General features: G+C 46.1%; 1 protein-coding gene across 6 annotated transcripts in view; it reads left to right on the forward strand.

The window, feature by feature from the left end:
• ACSF3 (acyl-CoA synthetase family member 3) overlaps positions 1-26,215 on the forward strand; it is a 110,172-nt gene that overhangs the window by 58,400 nt on the left and 25,557 nt on the right. For all 6 annotated transcript variants that reach the window (XM_073308226.1, XM_073308229.1, XM_073308231.1 and 3 more), the window contains exon 7: positions 1,714-1,840. In XM_073308226.1, coding sequence (XP_073164327.1) covers positions 1,714-1,840 — 127 coding nt within the window. The remainder of the gene's footprint in view (positions 1-1,713; positions 1,841-26,215) is intronic.

Below are 26,215 nucleotides of genomic sequence, written 5' to 3' on the forward strand. Positions count from 1 at the left end.
GTCTTTGCAGTGCACACCCGTGGTGATCTTGGAGGCATCGGAAAGGGTAGCTCGAGAGCAATGCATGACACCTGCCCTTGCAGGAAATGTGACACAAGCAGCAAGAGCCTTTTCTTCTTGCCAAGGAACCTCCCTCCCCACATTCATACTCAATGAACAGACTTCTCTGCAGACATGGATCAGCTGTGCAGCACACTGACAGGGAGAAGCTGTCATGCTCACACTCGAAGGGCTCCTCAAATTATGTCCCAGAGAAACCATTCACGCTGCTGCACTGCTTCTGTGACTGGCTCCCGCAGCAAGGAAGGCCGGGCCAGGCATTTCAGATGCACCATTAGATAAAAGGAAATGTATGAACACAGGTCACAAGAAGTTAGAAGGCACGACTGATGGCATGGTGTAGGAGACTGCCCGTAATGCTAGGTGAGAGGCACTGCAGGAAAAATGCTTGTCAAGCCAAGAGAGCTTGCTCTCCGCTGGAGAATTGAGGGCCAAGCTCAGCTGGCCCAGAGAGATACAAATAGTCTCCAACAGGGAAAGAATCCTACTACTGAATGTGTGTTAAGCACGTTTCCTCCTTGGGGGACGGTTAAGGAGAACAAATCTATAATAGATATATACGAACCTCTCTTCCAGGAGAGAGGATTACCTTTAGATTTGGCATTTTAATTTACAAAGTCTGAGAACTGTGAATAACTTTTGCCACCTCCTGAAGTAACTGTTCATCCCTCCTGTATTTATGTTTCCATGTAGCTCTGTATGTCAGAGCAGAACAGGGTATCCATCTTCCAGTCACGTCTCTGAACCTAGAAATCATCACAGTAGTGGAGCAGACAGTTAATCCATGTCAGACGCTCTTTGTTCAGGTTAGAGGAAGGGAATGTGGGACTAGTGGTGAGGAGTTAGGGTCATAAATTCTTATCCCTTCTCAGACATGTGGCACCTGTGTGATGCAGGCAACTCAGCCGTATTGCTGCGGGAAGAGCAGGGGCCTGGGCTTTCTGAGTAGCAAAAGTAAAACACCTAAGAGGAAACCCATTTTTGAATTCGGTTTACAGCATAAATAGCCCATGAAACTGGCTGCTGCAGCATGTTATTGAGGCAAATAATTTAACGAGTAAAAAACAGAAAAAGAGCTGAACAGAATAATAATTGCTTTAAACTAGGTGGTCCCAGTGGTCCCATATGGCCCTTGAATCTATAAATCTAGGTATGGTAAAAAATGCAAAGGTCATCAGCCTTTCTGCATCAGAAGTACGGTCATCTCCATCAGGAAGTCATTTCCCTGCTGAGATGTTGTTTCACAATTGGCCAGATGCATTAAGGAGGTGTCTCCCTGTCTCTGGAAGAAGCTCCCATTGGTTGTTGTCAGGGTTCGGGTACCAAACTAGCTAGATGAGGGTTTTCAGTATGACAATTCATGTGTATCAATAACTATGCATAAACATCAATCCCGTCTGAGCTAGAAGGTGTTTACTAAGCTTAGAACTTTGTCCTCTCTCTGCTTCTCAGTTAAAGCAAGAGATACAGCAGATGGACTGAGAACATCATGGCTCACAATCAAAGGGAGTTCCAAAGGCACTCCCTGCCTCTCTGAGCCTTGTCACTGAGGAAGCTGTAGCTTAGGGGTGGAAATCTGAGGTGGCTATCGCTATTGATGTATGAATATTTGTCACTGCTTTGGAGAATGCATTTGTTCTTCATTTGCTCTAGGTGACCCCCGGCTTAGATGGCAAAGAAGGGGAGCTTTTCGTTAAGGGGCCTACAGTATTTCGAGAATACTGGAATAGACCTGAAGAAACAAAAGAAGCTTTCACACCTGACGGCTGGTTCAAAACAGGTACTGTGCTGGTCCCACTGGGGTGTGCGTGAACAGCAGGAGGGGAGGGGAAGTCGGTTTGTTCCACAGGGGTCTTCCTGCTGGCCGGTTCATGGAACAGTGCCAACACCAGTTTCAGTAGGGGGCACCCTGCAGATCTTTTCTCCCTCTCCCATCTGGCTGGAAGCAAGGCACAGCCACAGTGCCCAGCTGTAGGAAGAATGTGGTGGGTGGGTGGGCATATCACTCCATTTTTGGAGTATGTGGCTGAGTCCTTGGTTGTCTGGGTGTGGGCAGGCTCTCCCAGATTGTGATTGTCTTCAGAAATAGAAGCTTGTCTAGATAGGCTCTTCAGTTTCGCTATTCCCACACCAGTCAATACGCCCCACCCCTAAGCAACAGAGAGAGTTTTAGTCTGTATGCTTGCAAACCTGAGAAGCTGATAAATATGTATACATCGATTGAATTGAAACCTGAAAAACAGTAATTACTTAGCACTGTTCATAGGGGACTGATCCTACTTCCATTGAAAATGGTGGCAAAACTTCCATTGACTTCAGTGGGGTTGGGCCCTTCATAATTACAACATAATCAGCAATGGCAAACCTGGCTGAGTATTTAAAACAATGGATTGTAGAATGAAGAACAAAGAAGATGCAGGAAATGCTGTAATAAGGACTGCAGGACATGGTCACGAATTTTTCAGTGAACTCTTTAAAATGCCGTGGGAAAGGTCAGTGTCAGCAAATTCAAAACTCAGAAAAATTTGGAATTGTGGAAATGTTTTGGTTTGATGTTTTCGAAACAAATTCCAGTTTTCTAGTTCACAACAAAATTTTATTTGGAAATTTAAACTAATTATAGAAAAATAATTAATTTTTAAACTGGTCAAAATTGAAACAAAACGTTTTCATTGACCCAAAATGATTTTTTGGTTTTTGTTTTGGATTTTTGGCTCATGAGAATTGTTGAGATCTTGACTTTTTTCCCTGATTTGGGACAGGAAAAAATGTTGAAATCTCAGCAATGTTCATTGGACGGGAAAACTGTTTCAGACCCAGGTCTACTATTCATTTTGTTCTGGATACCAAGTTACAGTGTCTCCAATGGCACCAATACAGTTTGCTTGCCAGTCCCATTCCTGCCAGGATGGTAGACTATTTCTGAGCAGGAAACAGAAACCCCTGCTCTAAAACAGGCTCTGATAGCAGCAATCTGATGAACAAAACCATGTAATGTCTAGGTTCAGCCCAAACCAGCACAGGCTGAATTTCAAACACTCATGCCCAGTCTCCCAATCAGGCATTATTTCCCAGAACTGTTGGCGACTAACATGCAGTAACAAATTCAAGAAAATGAGAAGCTGCTGACAATTCCTGAACAGAAAAGAAGTGATTTTTCCTTGAATAAACTCAGAATGTGCACAGCCAAAGCTCCGCATTCCTGGTGCCACGGAGCTGCACTCTGAATGTAGGTACAGTAAGAAAATAGCCCGGTCCCAAAGTGAGTCTCAGTGTAACGACACCGCAGGACACCTTGTGAAGTTGTGTTTGGCATGTTAAATCGGCCAGGTAGTATCTCTGTATTGCTCTGTTCCCATTATCTCTATTAGTGGCAATGTGCTGTTTGAATTATAGACTAAAGCCACACACTATGTTTGTCCTCTCTGTATCCAGCCTGATTGACCATCAATCTTGTGGGTGGCCAACCAGCTAGGGTTGTTTGGGTTGGGTTTAAATTTCCATATACCCAACCCTAACGCAACTAGAGCACTGCAAATCCGCAGAGAGCAGTTTTATATCCGTGGATCGGATGCAGATACAAATTTTGTATTCGCCCAGGGCTTTAAACATAACTAGGACTGGCTTTTCCATTTCCCCCCTGGCTGCATGTCAGCTGTGCCATCTCTGGGCTGAGTTTCTGGTGCCCTCTTTGTGGCCCGTTTGCTTATTTTGTGTTGCATAAGAAAAGCTTTACTTTTTTAAACTTAATGATGGAGCTGCGACACCGCAAGTGTTGCCACTGATCTTGGTATCATGCCAGCAGCGGTGTTTCATGACACGGTGTCAGCAGGCACTGCAAAGTGCAGGGCAATCAGCTTTAGAAAAATTTTTAGTCAACGCTCCTGATGAATATTTCAAATGCAAAAGAATAGCATGCATTAATTATTGTAAAGAGATGTCTTTAGGAGAAAATGATTCTGAAATTCGGTTTAATTTCATTGTAATGTGCTGCAAACAGGAAGGGAGTATGTGTGTTTAATTGGCTCTCGGGGGTAAGGCCTGGAAGATGCCATGCCTTTGTCACAGGCCATTAGCGATACAGACTGCATAATGAGAGAGTACAATCAGCTCACAGCTGCTGGCTCCTACAGGGAGAGAATGATATTAAATAGAAATCAGTATAAATTAAACTTAACCCTTTCACTAGCCAAATTAAGCCTATCAGTCAGGAATACTGGGGGAAGTGAGAACAGCAGTGGGTGAGGGATGGGTCGGAGGGTGCCTGGGAGATTTTCCCACTAGCAATCCACCAAGTCTGGCTTCATCTTTAATATTTTTGTGGCAATGTTGGCAGGAGCGGGGGGGATTTTGAGATTTTTTCCTTCTGTTTTCCCCAGCCCCATCTTTCTTGCATTTTTTTTCTTCGGACCTTTTCCCCCGTCCTTTGCAGGTGTCATGCAAGCTTATTCCAGGGCTAGTGTGGCTCAAATAACCAGAGGTGCTATATCGGCAGTGAAACCATAGCCCCTCCTAGACCATCATGTTTGCTTATTGAAAATGAATATTTATTTTCATTCTGAAAGATGGAGAGCTCCCAATCCTTGAAAGAAGCCATTCAATAGAGCCAAAGCTTTTGTATGTTGTAGCTAGGTGGCTGTTACTGAGAGCGCTTTTAAGAATGAATTGAATGTGTTAACTGGAGTTCATTAACTTTGCAGTAGAGGGCATACTGCTAGAATGCAAATGAGATAAAATATAGCTACAGTACAGTGATCATTTACAGATAATGCACTAATATTTGTAAGTGTGTGCATGTGGACACAGCTCTTGGATGAGGGAAGTGACTTTACTTCTGATTCTTCAGTTTCTGAACTGTTTTAACATCCCTCTAGCACTGATAAAACATCAGCATGCTAAAACCCTAATCTGTGTCCCAGGTACCGCTACATGCAGATGTCTAGCGCGGATGAGGGACCCAGCCTAGTGTGATCGCAGGCTATTGACAAGGTTTTTCAAGCACTCTTCAAGGACATATGGAAGTGTGTGCTCAGCGGGAGTAGAAATGAGATGTGAGGAGAGTAAACTTGGAAACAGTGTGCAGTGCTATCACTCATAACTCCTGAGCTGTAATTGAGCATTCAGCTGATTGTTAATGACAATCCTAGAAACCAGCAGGTCCACAAATGAAGAATAATTACTGCAAGGGAAAGCACAGAGTGTCACTCTTGCTACACCTTGTGACGGGTCTATCCAAACAAAGGCACATCTTTGACATGTCTCTGTCTACACAATGAGGATGAGAAGAAGGGAGAAACATGCAACTGTCCGTGGCTCTCATGACACTTAAGAGTGTAGTAAACAATAAAATAAAATCTGTGATGATGGTAGAACAAGGCAGAGAATGCAAATCCTGGGCTGATCTTCACACATAACAAGTGGCAACTGCAGAGTGTTCAGAGAAGTGTGTCATGTTTGATACAATTACCAGATAACAGGCTTTGTGCACTCAGCTCCCATGCATCGCTATGCAAATTCAACCTTAAATCTCTCAAGATGGCCAGTCAAGTCTCATTGTTCTTGGAGAATACAGCGGAGATAGAGAACTCTTGTGATCTAGCCTCCTAACCGATCTTGATTCAAAAAGCATAATGTCCCATATCAAAGGAAGTCGGAACTAGCCCCCATTCCCAATAGTTTCATTGTCAGGATGATCTGGATGAAGCTGAGATGTAGAATTTGCAGAAATACAAACTCCCCTCTAGCCCTGTGCATTGTGTAATCCACCAGAGAGCAAGAATGAGGAAGCAAATTCTCCTGGTGGATGTACACTGGAAACATTTCTTTATTTTCTAAAGTCCCGAGAGTTGGAATGCCTGCATGCTTGCTCAGGTTCATCACTTCTGGGTTGTGTACAGTATCAATGCTATTATCCTTCCCAAAAAAATCACCAGTGAAGGGCAACTGGCAACAATTTCATTCCTTTGTGCCCTCAAAAAAGGGTATACAGTCAATTCTCCACCCCTTTGTGTTCTTTATTAAGGCACCACATAAACATAGGCACAGAAGAAGGAGCCTGGTTGTTCACTGAGATCTGTTGTTGTGATGGTGAAGGCTCTCATAGACTCACCTACAGGGACATGTGCTTTGCAGTGTCTTGCTATCAACCATCTCATTCCAGCTGGAAGGATAGACCAATTTAATGTATTCAAAATTAATCCTTCAGGTTGAGTCTGCAAAAACTTTGGATTATTTTATCAGAAAGCTACTTCATCCCGTAGGTTTCCATGTCACGGTTGTTATTTGCCTGGTAGCTATTGGGACCACTCATGGTCATTTGGAATCAAGAGGACTTCACTGTTGTACTGTATGCCTCCTAAACCCTAACTTCCTCCCCACTACTTCATTCTCCATCAGGCCCTTCCAGCTGACACCATTGTTAGATGCGCCACTCTCAGGCTGGACGATCCGCATTAGATAGGATTAGTGTTTTCAAAGCCCAATCCCATTTACCAAACACTCTTGAGAGGTGTAACAGCTCAGGACTTGCAGAACTACCTATTGCCGGCATCTGTCAAGCGACCATATGTTTCACTTTCTGCGGCTACAGGCTCACTCTTCAGGCAGATCAGTCTCTTCAGCTCTTCTGGGTGCTCCCAATTCCCTTCACTTGCCTTGCCCAATACTCTCCTCCTTGTCTGGTCGGTGTCTCTGTAAATGTGGCTGCCGTATGTTTCTCAGGAAGCACAGGAGGAAAAATGAAAAAGAAAGCAGGGTTAACTCTTGCTTCGGTGGCCTGTTTTCCCTTTTTACCAAAAGCTCCTTTATGAAACTCCCTTCTTCCCCTCTGAAAGGAGAAGGTCTGGGTCACAGAATTACAGAAACTTTGGGCTGGAAGGGATCTCAAGAAGTTGTCTAGTCCAGCTCCCTGCACTGAGGCAGGACCATGGAGTCTGCATTTCTCAAAAACATGCTGCGGGTTGAGGATGATCATTCCCTGTTTACAGAAGTGAAAACTGATGTTGCCAAGTGTGGCCACGAGCCCCCTAAAGCATTGCCTTTTTCACGCAAGGTACAGCTCCCTTCAGTGCTCCTGATGAAAGCTATACCAAGAAGGGGAAAGGAGCTCAACACAACAGTAACACCTATGGTCCCTTATCCTTCTCCAAACAAGAGACAAGCCCATAGATTCATCATTCAAGAAACACATATCTACATCCTTCTACAGATGTTCTCATTTTAAGAGGCGGGACAGAGACATCTAAAGGAATCAGTGTTTTAAAAAAAACCCTGCTGCTGGCAATACCTCATGACATGCATAGTCCCACGATCCTTTGAGAAGAGTCTGAACTGTTGTTGTCATGTAGGTTATTTACTGCTACTGCCTTCCCCTTCATTTCATTAGATTTGCACTGGGGCCATTGTCTGTCTCTCTCACTCACTTTGGTTTGGGTGAATTTGATTATTTGTGTTGTGTTAATGCTATCAAAAGAGCTACCTAGATCAAAGGCCTCCAGCCATTTCCAGAGACTGCTGGGTATCCACCTATTGTTATATACCTGAGCAGTGCTGAGTCTTAGCAGAGCGAGACAAATCCACAGGAAAATATATAAGGTCCTCCCTCTCTTCTCAGTGTGATACCTTCACCGTGAGCTAGCCTAGCAGGGCTGGGGAACGAGAGAGAAACTCAGACCCAAATGTGCATCCCCTGCACCACCACTAAGCAATCCCCATGGATTGAAGAATATTGGTCTACAAATATTACCCTGGTCATTACCAACATTATGTTCTTCTGTTTCCTCCTCTACTCATCCGCCCAAGCTCTCTGGTACCTGTACAGGCTAAAAGCTGTTTACAGTGTTGTTGCCGAGTAAGTGATGATCTTCATCAAGGCAGCCAATATGTAGTCCTGAGTAGTCCTCATTGGGGGACAGAAGGATTTGAGGGATTGTGTGGATTCCAAAAGCAGTATAGTGCCCAAAGTCTTGTTGGTCTGACCCATGCATCCTTTCTCTGCTGTGCTATGGAACCCAGGGCTGCCTTGTCCTGAGGAATCTGGCAAAACAATGGCCTGAAATAGTGTGAGAGAGAAGATCGCAGAGCTGCATTCTCCCCAAGGGAAGGCTGGCTTCCAGTCAGATTTGCCCATACATCCAGAAAATTAGAATCTGGTGTATATGGGGAGATTTATTTTCAATTACAGGTTCAAGCAGACACATGAAATAGCACTGGGTTTGAAGGTAGTGCATAAATCCTGCTGCAAATCCTTGTATCTCAGCTCCGTATAATAAGATTTTATTGATTGCTATATTGGATCTGTCAGAATAAAACTCTCTTAATGCATACATCAGGGCTGAGAAGATAGAAGGCTCGACGGTAGCAGAATCTGCTTCAAGAATCAGTGCACTTTGATTAATATGTTGTTAAGAAAGTAAGAGTTATTTAACCTGTTTGATGTGCATTTCAGAATGATGACTCATTTCTTTTAAGCTTCTAACTTTGAGCTTATTAAAAAAAACAACAGCCCTTGTAGCTGTTTTTCAGGTTACTGAATCTTGTTATAGCATTCAGAGTTCTTGCCAGATCCCGTTACAGTGGTCATGAAACCCCCATTCCCCTATCAAATACATTTCGTGTAAGCCAAAAGGCCTCTTCGAAACACACCCCTAAAGTCCTTCCATTTAGTGCTTTAGAAGAGAGGGGACATCCGAGAATAGCTTTCCCTTTATTTTTGGGTAGGAAAATCCCCCCAGACATTCCACAGTGGAAAGGGGGGATCAGAGAAATGATGGAGAAACAGATTGAGAGTAAAACATAATCGGAGAAAGCAAGAAGTACCATCAAATCTGGGATGCTTCTGCCTTTTCAAACTAAGGGCAGCCTTGCTGAGTCTGGGCAATGAGCAGGCTGTTTGCACGTGCTCTCACTGAGCGTGCAATGCTTCCAGTTTGGGCTTCTCCGTCACCTCATAGGAACTGCAACAAATCGTAGGGATCTCAGCTCACTCGTGACAATTGTATAAAGTGATAACACTCACAAGTCCCTCCAGAGAAACCCCAGGTTCTTTGCTATTGATACACATCTCATCTTGAGTGTAGGGGCCCCGTGATTTTCTGAAGCAGACCTTATGTACTACATCTCTTAAGCATCTTCTTGTACTTGCCCTTCTTGTGCAAACTTGGTTAAGCACTGTTGTAAGTATACAGTAGGGACACAGGCCACTGGGTCACAATCTGAATTATTTTTTTTGTGACTTTGGTTTGAGGTTCTTCTGTCTGTGATTCAGTCCAGCCAGTGGCTCAGTGTAGGAGCATTTAGGGAAAGTTCTTGGCACAACTAAATTACTAGCTAAGATGGCTTAGGTTGGTCACGTGGGAAAAAAGGGACAAGCTGGGACTCCCAGTGGCATTCGAACACCTCTTTAAAACTTCTGAAAGGCCCAACAAAGCCAGTCAGAGGTTTCCTTTGATTTCCATGGCTTGATGATTTTAACCCAGCCAACCCATGAAGTTTGCCATCCCCACCCCAAATTTACCATGACAAATTGACACCCCTTATACTGATGAATAAGGCAAAGCCTGCTGCTACCATCCAGCCCAAAGATATCTAGTATCTGTGTGAATTATCTTGGACAAAGGGGCAAACATTTTATAGCACCTTGTTTTTTTCGGCTGGGGTCAGTCTGAATATGCTTCCATTCCCCCTTTGACATGATCTGACTCATCATGTCACCAAGCACAAAATGGGATAGCAATATGACACTGAGCAGCCCACAATGTGTTTCCCTTGGCATAGACTTTCCTTGGCATTCTCCCTATCTGTAGAGATAAGCAGGTGTTTCCCAGTCAATGAAATCATTTATGTTTGTGGGCGTAACACTGACACCTGAAACGGAAAACGTGTTAGCCTGATCAAAGCAGTTTATAAATAGACATGCATCTAATTAGCATCCTAATATGCAATTTTTCTGTTTGTTTGCAATGTCTCTCCTAGTCATAAATTCAGCTAATACAAATTCTATTTTTAAAAAATTATTGCTTAATTATAATCTGTTGCAGATGTTGTGAGTGACTTACTGGTTTGGTGAGCCCCCAGGATGAGGTATTGGCTCCCTCTGAGGTTGGGATGGGGAGTTTCTTTTTCTGCTTGTTACACTATTAAAGCTCACAAACCAGGCATTGTGACTATGGGTCACTGTGCCTAGAGGTGTCTGACTGGAAATAAAGCCCAGTTTGTGGCCTTTCCCTGGGCTGAGCTAAAATACAGTGAATTAGCGATATGGACGCATATTCATTTAGGATCATGTTGAGACCACCAGACCCACTTCACTTGTGAGCCTCTCTTAATTTCAACCCAGGGCTGCAGAGGTGGAAAGCTAGTGTACTCACGCACCAAGAAAACAGCCACACCCGAAGCACAGCTATGTCTGATGGTTTTAAGCAGGACATCAGACTGAATCTTCCTGGTGTGCAGACAGAAGGCCAGATTCATTCCCAGTGTCTCTTCAGAGAGCTCAATGGAGTCACACCCAGAATAAGGTGAGCCTGTGCTTCCAGCCAGCCCTTATCACAGAGTTGCCATCTTTAAGATAAAAAAGTATAAAGATGTCATGGTGGCTAACGTGCTAACTTTTCCGACCTCGTCATTAAAAAGGAGAGTGTGGTTCAGATGACTAGGAATTCCCAACGTTGTGTACTAGGTTAAGAGATTCCTTATGGCCTTGAAATGGTTTTTGGTTTCCTACCAGTACCAGATGCTGCTTCCAGGAGAGAATTCCCTTTTCTTTCTTACTGCTACGGGTTAGTTCCTCCTGGTTGGAAGGTTTGACCGTGCTCTAATGAAATAACGTTTCAGGGTTTTCTGATGGCTGCCAAGTCTTAGGTGCACTGGGATGTAGCAAACCTGAAGCTCTGTGTTTCCTTAATTGGATGTGTAAGTCACCACTGTATGAAGTCAAGGGAGTTGCTCCAGATTTACATCGCTGTCAGTGAGAGCAGGATTGGGCCCAGTGTCTGTGTACGGCTCTAAAAAGCTAATCTCTAATTGCATCGCACGCTCTGGATGGTGCAGATTTGATTTTACCAGAGCGCTATGGATTTAGGATTCAGTTTTCAGAAGTGCTGTGCAATCAGAGCTCCAGCTGGAGTTGATGGAGCGGCAGGTGCTTGGCACCTCTGAAAACCAGGCTCTTGGCTGTCAATTCTGGTTTCCTGGGTCTTTCGCAGTTTTTGGCGTATCAGTCCAGCTCTCTGAGTCAGGGCATAGTTCATTCAGGTTTCAGGTGTTGGTAGCGACCTTTCCTTCCTTCCCAGGGCAGGAGTGTAGGGTCCCCTCCTCAGTTATACTTTACAGTCGACCAGTTGCGTCTTATAGGCCAGGTGGAAGTACCACTGACAGGAATGACAAGTCAGCAGCAGGAGTTAAGGGGAGACATGAATTGGAGTGGGAGAGCGAGTGGGCTGACACGAGGAGCTGGGCCTACCAATCACCTTTCTGCTTGTACTTCGTAGACGTTGCTGTTTGGGTTGTTGATTAGACCTTCTTTCTTGTGGGTACGTATTGCTGTTCTGCATATACAGCACCTCTGTGCCTACCCAGAAGCAGGAGCCGCTCTCTCACAGGGAAGGATCAGTAGCCAGTAATCTGACAAAATACCTGAGTAACATTAGTGGGGGGAAAAGGGATAAAATGCTGGTCCCATTGAAATCAGTGGCAGAGTTCCCATTATCTTCAGTGGGGTCATCATAGTTTCTAGCGGGGCTATATTCATGGTAAGGTAAATGGGGAGACAGGGCTCACAGGATTGTATCTTCGCTGTCATGCAGTGGCCACAGGTAGCAGGATTTGGGGCAAACCAGAAGGATGCAGCACTGAAGGGGAGTGTGTCTGCAGTGGGTTGAGAATGTGTGAGAGGGGTTCACTGTACTGCAGCTCTTCGAAGAGAAGGCACAGTGCAAGAGTGGGAAGCTTCACCGTGGGGAAGCCAAATACTAAGATGACGAGGGGATGTTGGGTGGCCTGAGTTTAAAGAGCCGTCCAATCACAAGCAGTGTTCAGTGTTTGCGGAGGTCAGTCTGGCAGCTCACTGTTCCAAAGGAGGGTCAGCAGTCTGTCGAGACCACTTGTGCTTAGTATGTTCTCTATTTCTTTTCAAAGCCAAGCACAGGCTTAGCTTTTCAAACTTTCGTGCCCAAGTTTTGCGCTAAAGATTCAGCCTTGATAACCACCCTGGCAGGAGTTAACCTACAGTTTTGCTGAGAGTCTTTGTAAAGGCTTAGCGAGACAAGTGGGTGAGGTAATATCTTTTATTGGACCAACTCTTCTTCAGGACTGCAAAATATATGCGGAGTGTACTGTGATAGACCCAGGACAGTTGGGTACAGCAGAGCAGTAGAAGGCAGATATACTGGCCACTGGATAAGCAGTTTTCTGTTCCCTGACTGACCAGAGTAGGGGCTGCTCCAGGCTAATGAGAACACCTGACTCCAATTAACCTGCAAAGAGTCAGGTGAGGCCCTTAAGCTAATGTGAACACCTGACTCTAATTAAGGCCCCTCTGATACTATAAAAGGGTTCACTCCGGTCAGGTCGAGGGGAGCCAGAGGAGAGGAAGTGCAGCTGAAGGACTGGGTAATGAAAACAACCTCAAGCCACTGGAAAGGGAGCCCTAAGGTAAGGGTGAAGAAGGCGTTGAGAGAGAAGTGGGAGAGCTGTGGGAAAGTGGCCCAGGGAAATGTAGCAACTCTGGCAGTGAAAGATTGGCTGCCTACAGCTGCTGCCATTAGGGTCCCTGGGCCGGAACCCGGGGTAGAGGGCAGGCCTGGGTTCCCCCCAACCTGCCACTACAGAAACACCTCCTGGGAGGGGAAGACAGGCCCCTGTCAGGACAGGAGGCTAAACTGTTCGGGAATAAGCCCATAGGGACAACAGAGACTGTGGGAGTTCTCTCACCAACCTCCTTGCTGGCTTACGATGAAAAGGGCTCAGTAGACTGTAACCCTGGCCCTAGAGAGAGAAGGGCTACGTGGAGGGTCGCAATGAGCCTCTGAGGCTAGCATAAACCGCCTAGAAGCGCGGGACCCACGGGGACAAGGTTGGAGCTCTGCCACAGTACGTTTCCCAGACCTGAAGAAGAGCTCTGTGTGAGCTCAAAAGCTTGTCTCTCTTGCCAACAGAAGTTGGTCCAATAAAGGATATTACCTCATCCACCCTCTGTAATATCCTGGCACCAACCTGGCTACTACAACACTGCCTTTGTAATAGCTTCACTTTCTAGATGGTGGAGGCTGACGGACTGTCTACCATAAGTGCCACCATTCCTGCTTGGCAAGATGTCTGCAAGAGGTTGTGCTGCTGCCTTTGGATTTGATGACGCTCCAGGTTCACATCCCAGCTGCCAGGCAGGTTCCTCCCCCTTGCTGGAATTCTTTGCACATAACCTCACAAGGGGAGCATAACTTAAATCAGCACATCAATGGGAAAGGTTACTGTGGCATTTCTAGGAACCTCCCCTCTTCTGTAGATGGATGGCTGATGGTGATTATTTTCAAACACTAGATCTCATTATTGCAGGAGATGCCCTATTCAAGAGTAAATTGATTTAAATCCTACCTTCCTTCTTCGTTTCTCTTTCAGACTGTTTTTCTTCTGCTTCTTTTGTGTCTTCCTCTTCCTCCCTGTCTTCTTACTGTTGCTTGAGGCAATCCAGTGGTGCCCACCCATCTGTTTAGCTTGCTGGACAGTTTTTCAGCATTTTGATTTACATAATCCAGCCTACTTGTAAGTGGAGCACAAAAGCAAGGTGGTGGAATTGCACAAATTGATTACAGCTCATAGGACAAATCAGTGAATTACATTGACCTTATTTCTCCCCTTTCCCCGGTATATGGAAGTAATGTCTTGTTTTTAACGGACATAATCCAAGACCAAATGTCTTTAAGTGGTTACACTTTTGTGTTGTGTTTGTAGAGCAGGCTGACGATAATGCTTGAAAAGGAGCCAAATGCCTCTAACTTTTAAGAGGCTCCCTCTCGCAATCCTTCCCATCCGCTCTCTAATCCTGCACAGATAACATCATAGGAAGTGATAGCTCCAGGCTCTTTACTTTCAACAGAGCCATCCCCGTGGGTTTCAGTCAAGACAATTGAGAACATATTTACTCACAACTAATGGTATTATGCTGTAAGCAAAAATATAAGGGGCTCCTGTATATTTAAACAAACAGTTTATGCTAGAAATCTTTCACCAGTTCCCCCCCATCAGCATTCTCCCACCACTGTCTCAACGGCTTATTTAATTATCTGTCTTACAAGAGACAAGGGCAGGCCACTGCACTGGGTAGAACAGGTATTGCTCTCTTTAGCTAAAGTGTAACTGATCCCTCCGCTGTTCTGCAAAGGGCAGGAGCAGAGCAAAGGTTTTTATTCTAATGTTTTTATCATTAGTTATTATTTTTAGCAATTCACACACGATAGCCAAGCTCTTCAAAGTGCTGAGTGACAGACAACGCTCTGCTACTCTGCCACACCTTGGAGCGTTTACTTATTTATTACTCTTGGAGTTTTCTTTTTCATCTTGTCATCTGCAGGGATTTCTATAAATATTTAAATGCAAATTTTTACTTACCCAGCTTCTTTTCTGGCTTGTCCTTTGGGCAAACCCATCTGCAGTCATTCTGGCTGTGAGTAGCAAGGAGGCTCAGCCTGCTTGTGTCATGTCAGTCACCCATGAGTTCCTGTTAATGATGAGTGTACCTACAGAGGCTTGGCCGTTTGGTTCAGAGAAGCATCCAAAGGTTTGGCTGCTTATCTGTTCCAGTCCATTATGGTGATATGGTGCCTTTCATAGCAATCTGTGCTTCCTTAGTCTAGACACTGGAAGTCTTCTGTAGCCTGAAATTGCGTCATATCTCACTAGTGGATATCAAGAAGGCTGTTAGGGCATGTAAGTGAGGAGACAAGGGTTACTGTGCCTTCAGTTATTAAGGTAGCACCCACAACATGCTTGGGACTGTCCAAGCATATAGATTAACACCATTCCTCCCCAACAGAGAGTCCACGAAAACAAGTGACGAAGTATAGGGGAGAAAGATAATACATATACGCTGATGAAACCCATGTGAACTTCGGTATGCTGCTGTCACCCAACTCTGTGTCTCCCTCTCCTGGGACCCTGGGGGAGCAGCTGAGTCCCTTTCCCAGCCTGGAAAGGGGAATTGGAGCATGCTGAGGGCTAGCTAGTTGAGCATCAGCCCAGATGAGATTCAGGTAGCGTTGAAGGAGGGAAGCAGAAGATGTGCCTGGCGTTATATCTTCCCTTTTGATTGAGGTTTTGTGCCTGCCATTCATTATTGTATTCTGGTAGCACATAGCAGCTCCAATCAGGATGTGCTGGGTGCCGTGTGAATGCCCAGAAAGGCACAGGGGCTTGCCCCAAAGAGCTTATACTTGAATTGGAAACAAGATACAACTTCCTTGCTAAGTGCAGATGAGAAAAAGCTACGCTGGCCTCTGCTTGTACCTGATTGTTTATCTCCTGGGCTGGGCCAGGGGGTTGTGATGTTTTCTCTCAGATGAGGGCCTCTCTCCAAGCATCCACACCTTTACATGGTGAGATTGCTGCAGTGTGCTCTGCACAGGGCTCCACCTCAGATCCATTCTGAGGCTGAAGCTGGGGCAGTATGCAACAGCCTGACCCCTCATCAGGGTTTCCTGTGAGCACATGACACCTGCTCTGTGATTCCCATTGGCTACCTGTTGGCTTCTGAGTGAAGTTTGAGAAGTTAAATGTCCTGGTACTTTTCCACCTGAGAGTCTGCATCTCTTCTCATTCTATACTGCCATTGGTGTGATAGTAGAGGGACTTGAGCGAGAATCCCTTGATTAAAATGGCGGGGCAAGAAGTTCTGTGCAAGGGGCTGTTCTTTGTAGATGAATCCCCCTCCCTCCACCTCTTTGTCTGAAGTAGCCCAAATCCTTTGGCTGCTAGGACATGCTGCAGAACCCCTCTGTTCAGATGGGTTCGTGAGGACTGCATGAGGGTTGCTGAGAGAGGATGGGGGATAACACTTCCCACTGTCAATTAGTTTTGGCTCTGTGCGTGAAGCTGATGCTACTAGAACTATTCGTTTGTACTGATTGTGATTTTAAAGATCTGTCAAAGGCACCTGGAGCACAGGGCTGGGACTTCTCAGTGATGTACATACATGCCTCAGACTAAATGAAGAATATCAGCTAGTCATGTCCGGTGGAGATGGAACAAGAGCATGATGCAGTGTGGTATGATGATCTTGTTTCTGTCCACGCAGCTCACGTCAAACCAGGAAGCTGTGTCTATGACATAAGATGAACAGCTGACCTGTTACTGTTGTACACCCTGGCATTGCATACACTGTGATATGCAGGTGCTGAAGTGGATGTTTAATACCTGATGGGAGGTGATACCCACTGCTACAGTGGTTGGCAAGAACATACGTCATCTCTTTTGACCCATCTGCAGACTGCACAGCACATCCTTCTGTGGGAAATGGAGGGACTTTATAAGGCACAAAGTTCTGCATGGTGACCTAGACATGCAAGTAGCATGGCTGCTCTTGGACCTCCAGCTGCTGTCTGTCTGTCGGATCAATCGGTCTTTGGAATGGATGGAATCTCTTCCAGAAATATTGATTATTTAGGAGCTGCCAAAGAAGCAGAAAGCATTGGATAAAGTTGGACAACTATTTGTTTACTTTCCTGAGCAAGAACTATGGGGCTGATACAGCCTAGAGGTCTGCTTTCATCTTATTTTAAAGCCTGACCCACACAGAACAGTGACGTGGAGTGTGGTAATGCAATACAACGTAACGTCATAACACAAATGTCTCTCCGGTAGGAAGCCCTTACAAGAGGGTGGGAGAGAAGATAGCTGTCAGGCAGGGCTGGTAGGAAGTGCTGGAGTGGGGGAGTCTCCCAGGATAAATGTTGGCAGCTCCATTACTTGGGGGCATTCCAGGCCTCATTTTCAAAAAGGTAAAAGCCCCCGGTTGTGCTCCGAAAGTGTGTGTGCAATTGCAGACCTAATTTGTACACGGTTACTGCAGTTGCATACCCGGAGCTGGTGATTGCACCTTGAAATGGCCGCTGTGACCCATAACTGACCCTTGGTCCATGTTTATACCCAGTTTGCCCTGGTAATTTTAATGCAAATTAGATGGAAAATTACATGCATATTTTTGTGTGGGGCCGTGGGCAGATTCTGGCCATTTAAAAATCAGGCCCTTAAAACGAGACTGGTCAGAGTACTAGAGGGTATATCCTAGGGGCAGTCCTGCACCAGGCTGGGAACTAGGTGGCCCAGTAGGGTTTTCCCTTTCGTTCTTTAAGCTAAGCCTCTATTAGACAACGAGAGCTGCGGTGTTGTTTAAAAGAGAGGAGAATATCAGTTTGGACCCTGGGCTTTTCCATGCTCTTTCATCCCACTGGTCTTTCTAGTCTGACATCCTGCAGAGCAAGCCACAGCTGATTCTTCCAAGGAAGGCAAGAAACCCCTTTAATGCACCTGGCAAATAGACCTGCAGGCCAGGACTGGGTGCAGAGGCATTGCTAGGAGCCGTTGGGACGCAGAGAGGGTAAGGTGCTGTTGATCAGAAATCAAGGTTGAGGTTCAGAGGCTGAACCATGAGACGAGTGAGGCTAGGACAGGAATCTGTGTGAGTATTACCGCTCAGCAGTGAGGGGTATTACCAGTGCTCTGGGGCAGAGTAAAGCTTGTGCAGAGCAAGAGTATCTAACATACTCACACAATGAAAAATGAAACATTAAAGGGTCATGAGACATTCTGCCCTGTAAGGAAACAGCCTAGATAGATGCTAGCGACAGGAGTTCTGGCACAGGTTCTTTTCATCCTGCTGACAAGAGGCTCAGGGAGGCTTTTTCTAACCTAGACATGAGCCATAAAGACAGTGGGGATTGTTGCTTCATAATAAAGAATGAGGAGTAGCTGCGCTCATCCCAGTCCAGTAGTGAACCTCCACTAGCTAAAGGCAGGGAGAGTGGGGAGGGCGGCTCGGTATTCGTCATTTGCAATCTGAATTGTCTTATCCGAAGCCCCTTGCCTCCCAGATACTTAGAGGAGCTCCCAACGTGTCTCCTTCACTGCTGCATCTCTGGTTTCCTCAGCTCAGCTGAATTGCTCATTCCAGCAAGGAGTGGCTTATTAGCACAGCTCTCTGTAAGATGCCCTTGAGTGGGGTTTTTTTTTCCAGGTGTAAACGCCAGAGGGAGGCTATACCAATGCCTTGCATTCTTTCATCTCGGCAGGGTTTTGCCCTTTCTCGCAGCTTGGCTCTGACAGCAGGCTCTGAGCTGCTGTGCATAGAATACAAACAGGCTTCCAAGTTCAAAGCATGACAAGAATTCCATTCCAGGCTGGAGGCGTTTTTTTTTAATGCTGGGTGCTCCAGGGGTCTCCGGGAGAAGTTTTGAGAGCCCAGTTGGGTTGCTTAACCCCTTCTTTACCAAGAGTTCCTAGTCAGACCTGACAGCTTTCACAAACAGGGGGGAGAGGAAAGCAGGATGTTCAGATTCAAACTGTGTTGTGATTCTGGTCCACCTGATGGTGTGGGTGGGGCGGGGGGAGCCAAACGCAGTGAAACATTTGCATCTTTACCTCTCTTAAAATTAGCCATTAGGGCACTCGGAGGGTCTGTTCTCTGCTTGGTGAACGCACAGCGGCTGCCATTAGTGTTAATGGGAGTTAGGCACGCGCACTGAGCGGCAAGGGTGCCCCTAAGCTACAAATCTACTTGGCAATTTTATTATGTAAATAAATGGTGCTTGCACATACACCTGGTGCTGCTGCTCGTGGTAATGTTCATGGCAAGATATGTAAACAAACAGCTATTCCCTTCCAATGGATTTATTTCCTTTCTTCTGAGCCATTAAATTACCTCCGGATTCTATGCAGGTACAAATCTGTAGCGGTGTAAAGATTGCAGTCTGCCTTGATAGACTCTGACCCACAAAGCATGACAGCTGGCTATTATTTTCAGATATTGTTTGGGGGTTTTTTAGTCACCTGTATTATCCTTAATGTATTGGCTTCTTGGGACACCTGCACCTGCTACAGGACTTTAACTGCTAGGGGTCAGATTCTGCTCCAAGTCAGTAACAACTCTCTCATTAACTCTGCTGGGAGCCGGGTCAAATCTGAAGTGGGTCATTGGAAAACCAGAACCTGCTCATGTAATCCAGCCCCCGCTCTGCCTCAGAAATCTGGCTTAATTTACCTTAACCAAGGATGAAATTTGCCCCTTAACATAGGATATAAATGGGGCTTCAGTGATACATAAAGCCTGGTGTGGGCTCTATGCTTGAGGGTGAATTTCACCCTGAATTTTGTCCTCCCCTGCCTCCAGTACAAAGGATCATGTGAGGCTCCTCAGGTTCTCTAATGCTGTTCAGTTATTGATGGGACCTACATGGAAAGCAGCCAGCTCCTCTGAAAAATGATGTGCCCATTTCCTAACCATAGAAATGGCTCTCTTAGCTGTACCTGTCATTCCAGCTCTCGCATCTCTCTGCCATTCTGTGGGTGCAGTGGAGTTCTTTGGCAGTCAAATGGATTGCATCTAAGGACATCTGCTGCCAGTGGGACCACTAAGGCGCTATTTCTTCGCCGTCAAAGTCCCAAGATATATGCAACATCCATATTGTACATTTCATGTCTCCCCCTTGGGCTTCTGTACTCAAGAAGTGAGATGTCTGCATATTCACCCTGTGCAAATCTAGTCCCAGCGGCTCTGTTGGGAAGGTGAGAAGCACGGTGTGACGGCTCCTCCACATCGCTCAGTTGGTGTCCCGGGAAAGGGGAGCCCGGGAAGGTCGGGGGAGGGGAATCGGATTCCTTATGAATAATTTGTACATTATTAATATGCATGTGTTTTTTAAAGAAATTTCCAACTCTCCCTCTCTGTCGCTGTCTCTCCTCTCGGCAGCCTTTGATGCTTTATTAATGATCACAGTGGAAACCAGTCAGACACGATCCCTCAATGGACAGGAATGCCAATGGAGCCTTTGAACAGATTGGCTCCTAATGCAAAAGCCAAATGGTTATTGGGGCCATTGCATTCAGGGAAGTCATCCTGCAAATCTGTGTGAACAAGTTTCACTCCTCATGGCCAGGGACAAATCCCAGAGAGGGTCCTCAGAGGCAGCACCTGGCTTTTGTGAGGGATTTGTGGGGTAGCAGGTCCTTGACACCACATTGCCCTGTGCTCTCTGGTCACTTTACAGGGCATACACTCAGTCAGCATGTGGTGGGAGCTGTCCAAAGAGCAGGGTTCAGAAAGAGATTTCTGGCTTTACAGACCATGCCAGTGGGGATTGAGCTCAGAGGACAGGGGACACTTATGACCCAATAGACATCTATGGAATCTGGGGTGTTGGGTGTTGCTGCTAATTAACAACAAAGCAGGGGAAGGATGCGAGCCTTGTGTTGTAAAAAAATGTGGCCATGACAGTAGCAGCGAAATGAGCTGAGAGAAGCTGACGAGCGGCAGTGGAGGATCAGGTAGAAGATAGGAAGTGGAAACAGACAAGCAAAGCTGGTTTCTGACATGTAAATGCCAGGCACTCTGAATATAGTGTTGGGGGGTTCCCTATGACTGTAAGAAGTTACATTGTCTCATTTCAGCATGTCTGATCCTGTGGCCCCAGTACACGCTCAGGGCTCGCTGGCGTCACTGGGAATCCTGTGTACATGAGGGTCTGCCCAGCTTTGTTAAACAGAGCAGGCCGCAGTAGTGAAATACACTTAGAAGGAAACAATCTCCTCCTCTCCATTAACAGACAGAATGGATTCTCCCAGGGTATCTGAGAGACACTGAGCAGTCCATGCAGGTAGCTAGGACTTACTGTTTCTGAGTGCGTCCTTGTGCAGATTTTCCATGGTCATCCCAGCTGTAAGACTGGGCTGCAAGTTATTTGGAGCTGCAGCTCTCCTGTTGTGCACAGGAAAGATGCCACTAGCATGCGTTTGACATCTTTGCTAACGTTCTTGTCCTAGGCCTTGTCCCCTGAGGCTGCAGGAATGTTCAAGAGAGGATTCCTAGATTCAAAGGCCAGAAGGGATTACTGTGGGGTGGGAGGGATAGCTCAGTGATTTGAGCATTGGCCTGCTAAACCCAGGGTTGTGAGTTCAATCCTTGAGGGGGCCATTTAGCAATCTGGGGCAAAACTTGGGGATTGGTCCTGCTTGGAGCAGGCGGTTGGACTAGATGACCTCCTGAGGTCCCTTCCAACCCTGGTATTCTATGACTGTGATCATCTACTCTGACCTGCAGAGCACAGGCCAGAGACCTGCCCCCAAATCATCCCTAGAGCAGAGTTTTTATCAAAACATCCAATCCTGATTTAAACATTGTCAGTGATGGAGAGTCCACCGCAACCCTTGGTAAATTGTTCCAATGGTTAACTACTCTACCTTTCTCTGCTAGACTGAAGAGCCCATCATTAAATATTCCTTCCCCGTGTAGATATGCTGTAGACAGAACTAAAATGTCACCTGATATGATAGCACATTGGGCTAAGGAAAACCATGAGCAGAAAAGGAAGCTGGTGGTGCGGGGTTTACAGGCCAAGAGCAGGGGTGTGGAAGTCAAGACTCCTGGGTATATTACTCCTGGATCTGCTTCTAGCTTGCTGTGGGGTCTTGGGCAAGTCACTTAACCTCTCTGTGCCCTTGTTTCTCCACCCGTAAAATAGGGATAATAGTTCATTGGGTGCGTTTTAATTAATTACTGTTCGTTGAGCACTTTGATACGCTTGGAAGAAAGTTGGTATAGAAGGGTAAGGTGTGTCCTACCCCCAGCCCAGGTTGTTTTTTTAAGCATGGCACTCGTACAAGTGTGGACAATGTATTGCCTTGCGTAGAAACGTAGGATTCTGGAGATGCTAATAACTGGTTTTTAGCTACAGTTTGCGCCAGTTACCTCTGGAGCAGCTTCCTCCTAACCAAGATGGCTGACACCTGTGACAAATGTTGTTCGTTTCCATTTCTTAAATCATGCTAAAGTTGCCTCTGTTATTTAGCCTATCATCTAGCATTTCATTGAATAGATACATCCCCATACATCCTCATTGGCAAGGCTGTGTGAATCCCCTTCAGGAGAAAGGCCATCTCTGATCAATTCCAGGAATGCAGCATACTATGCAAATGTTCAGAATTCACTGCACATTAGGTTAGCATCTCCAGTGAACAATCAGTTGTGTACGATGAGTCAGTTAGCTGAGATTGTTCATCTTGTCTGACTGGGGATCAGCCCCATAGCTGCTAGCTGAACTTTTGATATCACTCATGGTAAGAGATCAGAGCCCAAGTTCTCTTGATAACAGGTCTGTTTCAGTGAAAGCGGATTTCCCCTCTTAATTAATCGCCTCTTATTTTCACCAGGCACTCTAGCATTGGGGTTTCCTTGGGCTCTGCTCTGGTAAACAGCAGCAACTTTTGGAGAAGGGAGGGAGGAAGGCTGGCCTTGTGGTTCTGGCATTCAGGAGAGCCGGGTTGAGGTTGCGGCTGTGCCACAGACCCCCGTATGACCTTGAACAAGTCATGCTTTTTGCCTCAGTTTCCCCTCTTTCAGTTGGGAATAATACTCTCTACTTCACAGGTCAAGGGGGTGAAATACAGTGGTGGGCGGGGCCGTGCATGCCCCTAGATAGATTGATTCTGTTCTCCACAAATTTTTATTTAGAAGATCTACGACAGCAGCTCACTGTCGACTGTGGAGTCAGTAAAACAATTTGCTAGACAATTATTCTTGCAAAATGATGACTCTAGAAAAGCGTGAATTGTAGTTAGGATCTGAAGCAGAAATAAAACTGTGTTCAGCTGTGCAGAAGCGAGACACGTCCCACTCTGTGTTGGAGCACAGTCAAAACAGGAGGAAGTGGGGGGACAGGTGGATAAGAGGATGGGTAAATGGGCCCTGTCACATCCAGGTTGCCAGCTGGAATCCAGCTAGGCTGGGAATGACTGAATGACGTTGGTGTCTGGTGACTCCCAGGTGCTAGTGTGAGATAGGCTAGTGGGTAGAGCTCCGTTCCACCTTTGGAAAAATTTCTGTGACAGCTTATTGGCAAAGAGAAGCCAAAGACTGAACGGGTGACTGATCTCACCCCTCTGGTGGCTCCGCAGCTCAAAGTCCCAGCGTCTCATTGGCAAGGGCAAAGAGGAAGCGCTTGCTACACCTGCTCTGTGGGCGGCTAGATGACGTCAGTCGGCCAGACACTTATTTCCCCAAGTACCAAAATTCACTCTCAGTGAAAAGGCGGAGGTAGAGGGGGAGAACATGCCATGATGTGCATCAACTCAGTGCAGACAGGGGCTTAAAATGAGCTGTTGACTTATTACAGAACATTTTAGGGACTGGAAAGAAGGCAGCTGCAGCTTTGAAGAGGATGCCAGGGGGAGGGGCAGGTTTGTTGGACTGAGAGAGACGCAATCCAGCTGGTGTGCTAGTTTCCCATTGGAAGTAACTGGTTATGCATTTACCAGTGTTGTGATGGGGGTGAAAATAAGAGCAAGTTGTGGCCAGCAGGTCTCTGACTCCTTTTCCGTCACACTCATGGGGATTTGCTGGCAGTAAAATCTGCCCCAGTGCTTCAGAAAGGTCAGCTCAGCTTGCCACTGATTTTAATTTAGGCTGAAACATTTACACTTTCTTTAACTATGGCCAGAAATGTTTGCAGGGGAAGAGAGACAATGAAAAACTTGGCATTAGAAAAAGCCAGAGCAAGGCCGGGGGACACGAGGAATGGCCAATACAGTAGTGCCATGGCAAGCCCTCGGAAAATGCAGTACTTACGGGGCAACTTGGGACCAGTACCCTGGAGTGGCCTGAATGTTGTCTAAGAAAAATAGCCAAAGCAGGATAGAGAGCTGCTGTCTAATGATACTGTACTCCGGGCTGCCTTTTTGTGTTCTGGGTGAATTTGCTGATGAAAGTGAGGAATTAATAGCCCTGACTAGGGCTGGAGCCGTGTAACTTCTGCCACGCAGCTCTGCCAATCCTGAATCTCCTTCCTTAGAAGTTTTTAAGGTCAGGCTTGACAAAGCCCTGGCTGGGATGATTTCGTTGGGGATTGGTCCTGCTGTGAGCAGGGGGTTGGACTAGATGACCTCCTGAGGTCCCTTCCAACCCTGATATTCTATGACTTGTGGCACCCCCTGTTGTTCCAGTCTTGGACTGCCCCCCCCCCACACACACATAGCTGCTCTGCCAGTGCACTTTAGTTCTGGCCTACAATGCCCACTATTCCAGCCTCTCACCTACTTCTGCTGTTGCATCTCATTCCTCTTGTAACTCCTGCTATTCTAGTCCTGGCCTTCTCTCCTCAGCAGAAACTGCCAGTCATGCTAAAGTGGGCTGTATTATCCATTGCTGATAACTAACAAGGATAAGCAATCACTGGAGCCTGGACTGAGCCCAGGAAACTCGTGTCACTGTTGTCAAGGCAGCTGCTAACCTATTGTAGGTCTCCAGAGGTAAAAAGCCAGTGCATTGAATAGCTGTGCCACCAAGCTGCCATCTCCATACACTGGGTTCCAGAGAAATGGGATCCGGTTCATGCTACCTGTTTAAGGACTTTGCAGTTGTGTAGGCCAGGTGCAGGGGAGCTAACATGGGAAACTCAGTCTTGTCTGTGTGCTTTCAGTGCTCTCCCTTTCCCAGTGCACCATAAATAAATTCTCCTAGTCCATCCTAGCACACTGTATCAATCTTGTTTAATAGACTGGAAAGCTTATTGCATGGCGGCAGGTCGCAAGGAGTGTTGAGGTGATGGATTGTGCCTTCCCGGAGTCGAGCGTCGTTGATGTATAATGAAATATTTATGATTTATTCCAGCTAATAAACTGGAATGAAGTGTGTGATGTATGTGAGCAGATGGGAGAACTATTGATGCAGTTTTCATTGTGTGTGGGGGGAGGGGGCAGTTTATGTCCCTCTCAGACACACACACGCGCACGCACATCCCTTCATACCAGGAAATGCGCACCTCGCTTCTGTGAGCATGGCAGAGCTGAATTCCATTGTTAATCTTCAATTCTTTCACCTAATGGTTTGCCACCCCATGCCCTCTTCCACACCTGTTACGAAGAGCAGGAATCCTGTAGTTGTAGCCAGCTATTCCTTTTGAATTTTAGACTTTGGGCTTGCTGTCCAACTGAGAGCTGTAATCGTGATCCAAACTCAGTAAAATAACAAGGCCTTCCACTTCTTTCAACTACCTGAAAGGGGGTTCCAAAGAGGATGGCTCTAGACTGTTCTCAATGGTAGCAGATGACAGAACGAGGAGTAATGGTCTCAAGTTGCAGTGGGGGAGGTTTAGATTGGATATTAGGAAAAACTTTTTCACTAAGAGGGTGGTGAAACACTGGAATGCGTTACCTAGGGAGGTGGTAGAATCTCCTTCCTTAGAGGTTTTTAAGGTCAGGCTTGACAAAGCCCTGGCTGGGATGATTTAACTGGGAATTGGTCCTGCTTTGAGCAGGGGGTTGGACTAGATGACCTTCTGGAGTCCCTTCCAACCCTGATATTCTATGATTCTATGATTCTCCCACCATGGCCTCAGTCAGCTGGGAGGCTGGAGTAGCATCCCCACTATGCCGAGCTCCAGAACCTTATGCTCTTGATGTTTCTGCGTTACCTACAAAAATCATGTTCATGGGTTCCCCACACACTGGGAATTCCGTAGCCAAAACAGAGGAAAATCCCTTTATTTCACCCTCTGCTTCCTGTATTTGTTATAGAAAGTTGATTTGCAAGAATTTTGTGCTCACCGGGGTTGTAACAGGACCTGGATGCCCAGCTCTTAGATTTTATCCTTCTCGTAATTCTTAGGGTGTTTTTTCTGCAGTCAGGAAACAATATGGGAAGAGGCAACACCATTTTTGCACAGATTCCAAGGCCAGATGGGACCATTGTTATCATCCGCTCTGGCCTCCTGCATAGCACAGGGCAGAGAACTTCCCCCCAAATAATTCCCAGAGCAGAGCTTTTAGAAAAGCAGCCAACTTTGATTTTAAAACTGCGAGTGATGGAGAATCCACCGTGACCACTGGGAAATTGTTGCAGTGGTTACTTACTCTCACTGTTAAAATTTACACCTTATTTCCAGTCTGAATTTGTCTAGCT

This window comes from Lepidochelys kempii, chromosome 12 (assembly GCF_965140265.1).
Source record: "Lepidochelys kempii isolate rLepKem1 chromosome 12, rLepKem1.hap2, whole genome shotgun sequence".
NCBI classification, from domain to species: Eukaryota; Metazoa; Chordata; order Testudines; family Cheloniidae; genus Lepidochelys; species Lepidochelys kempii.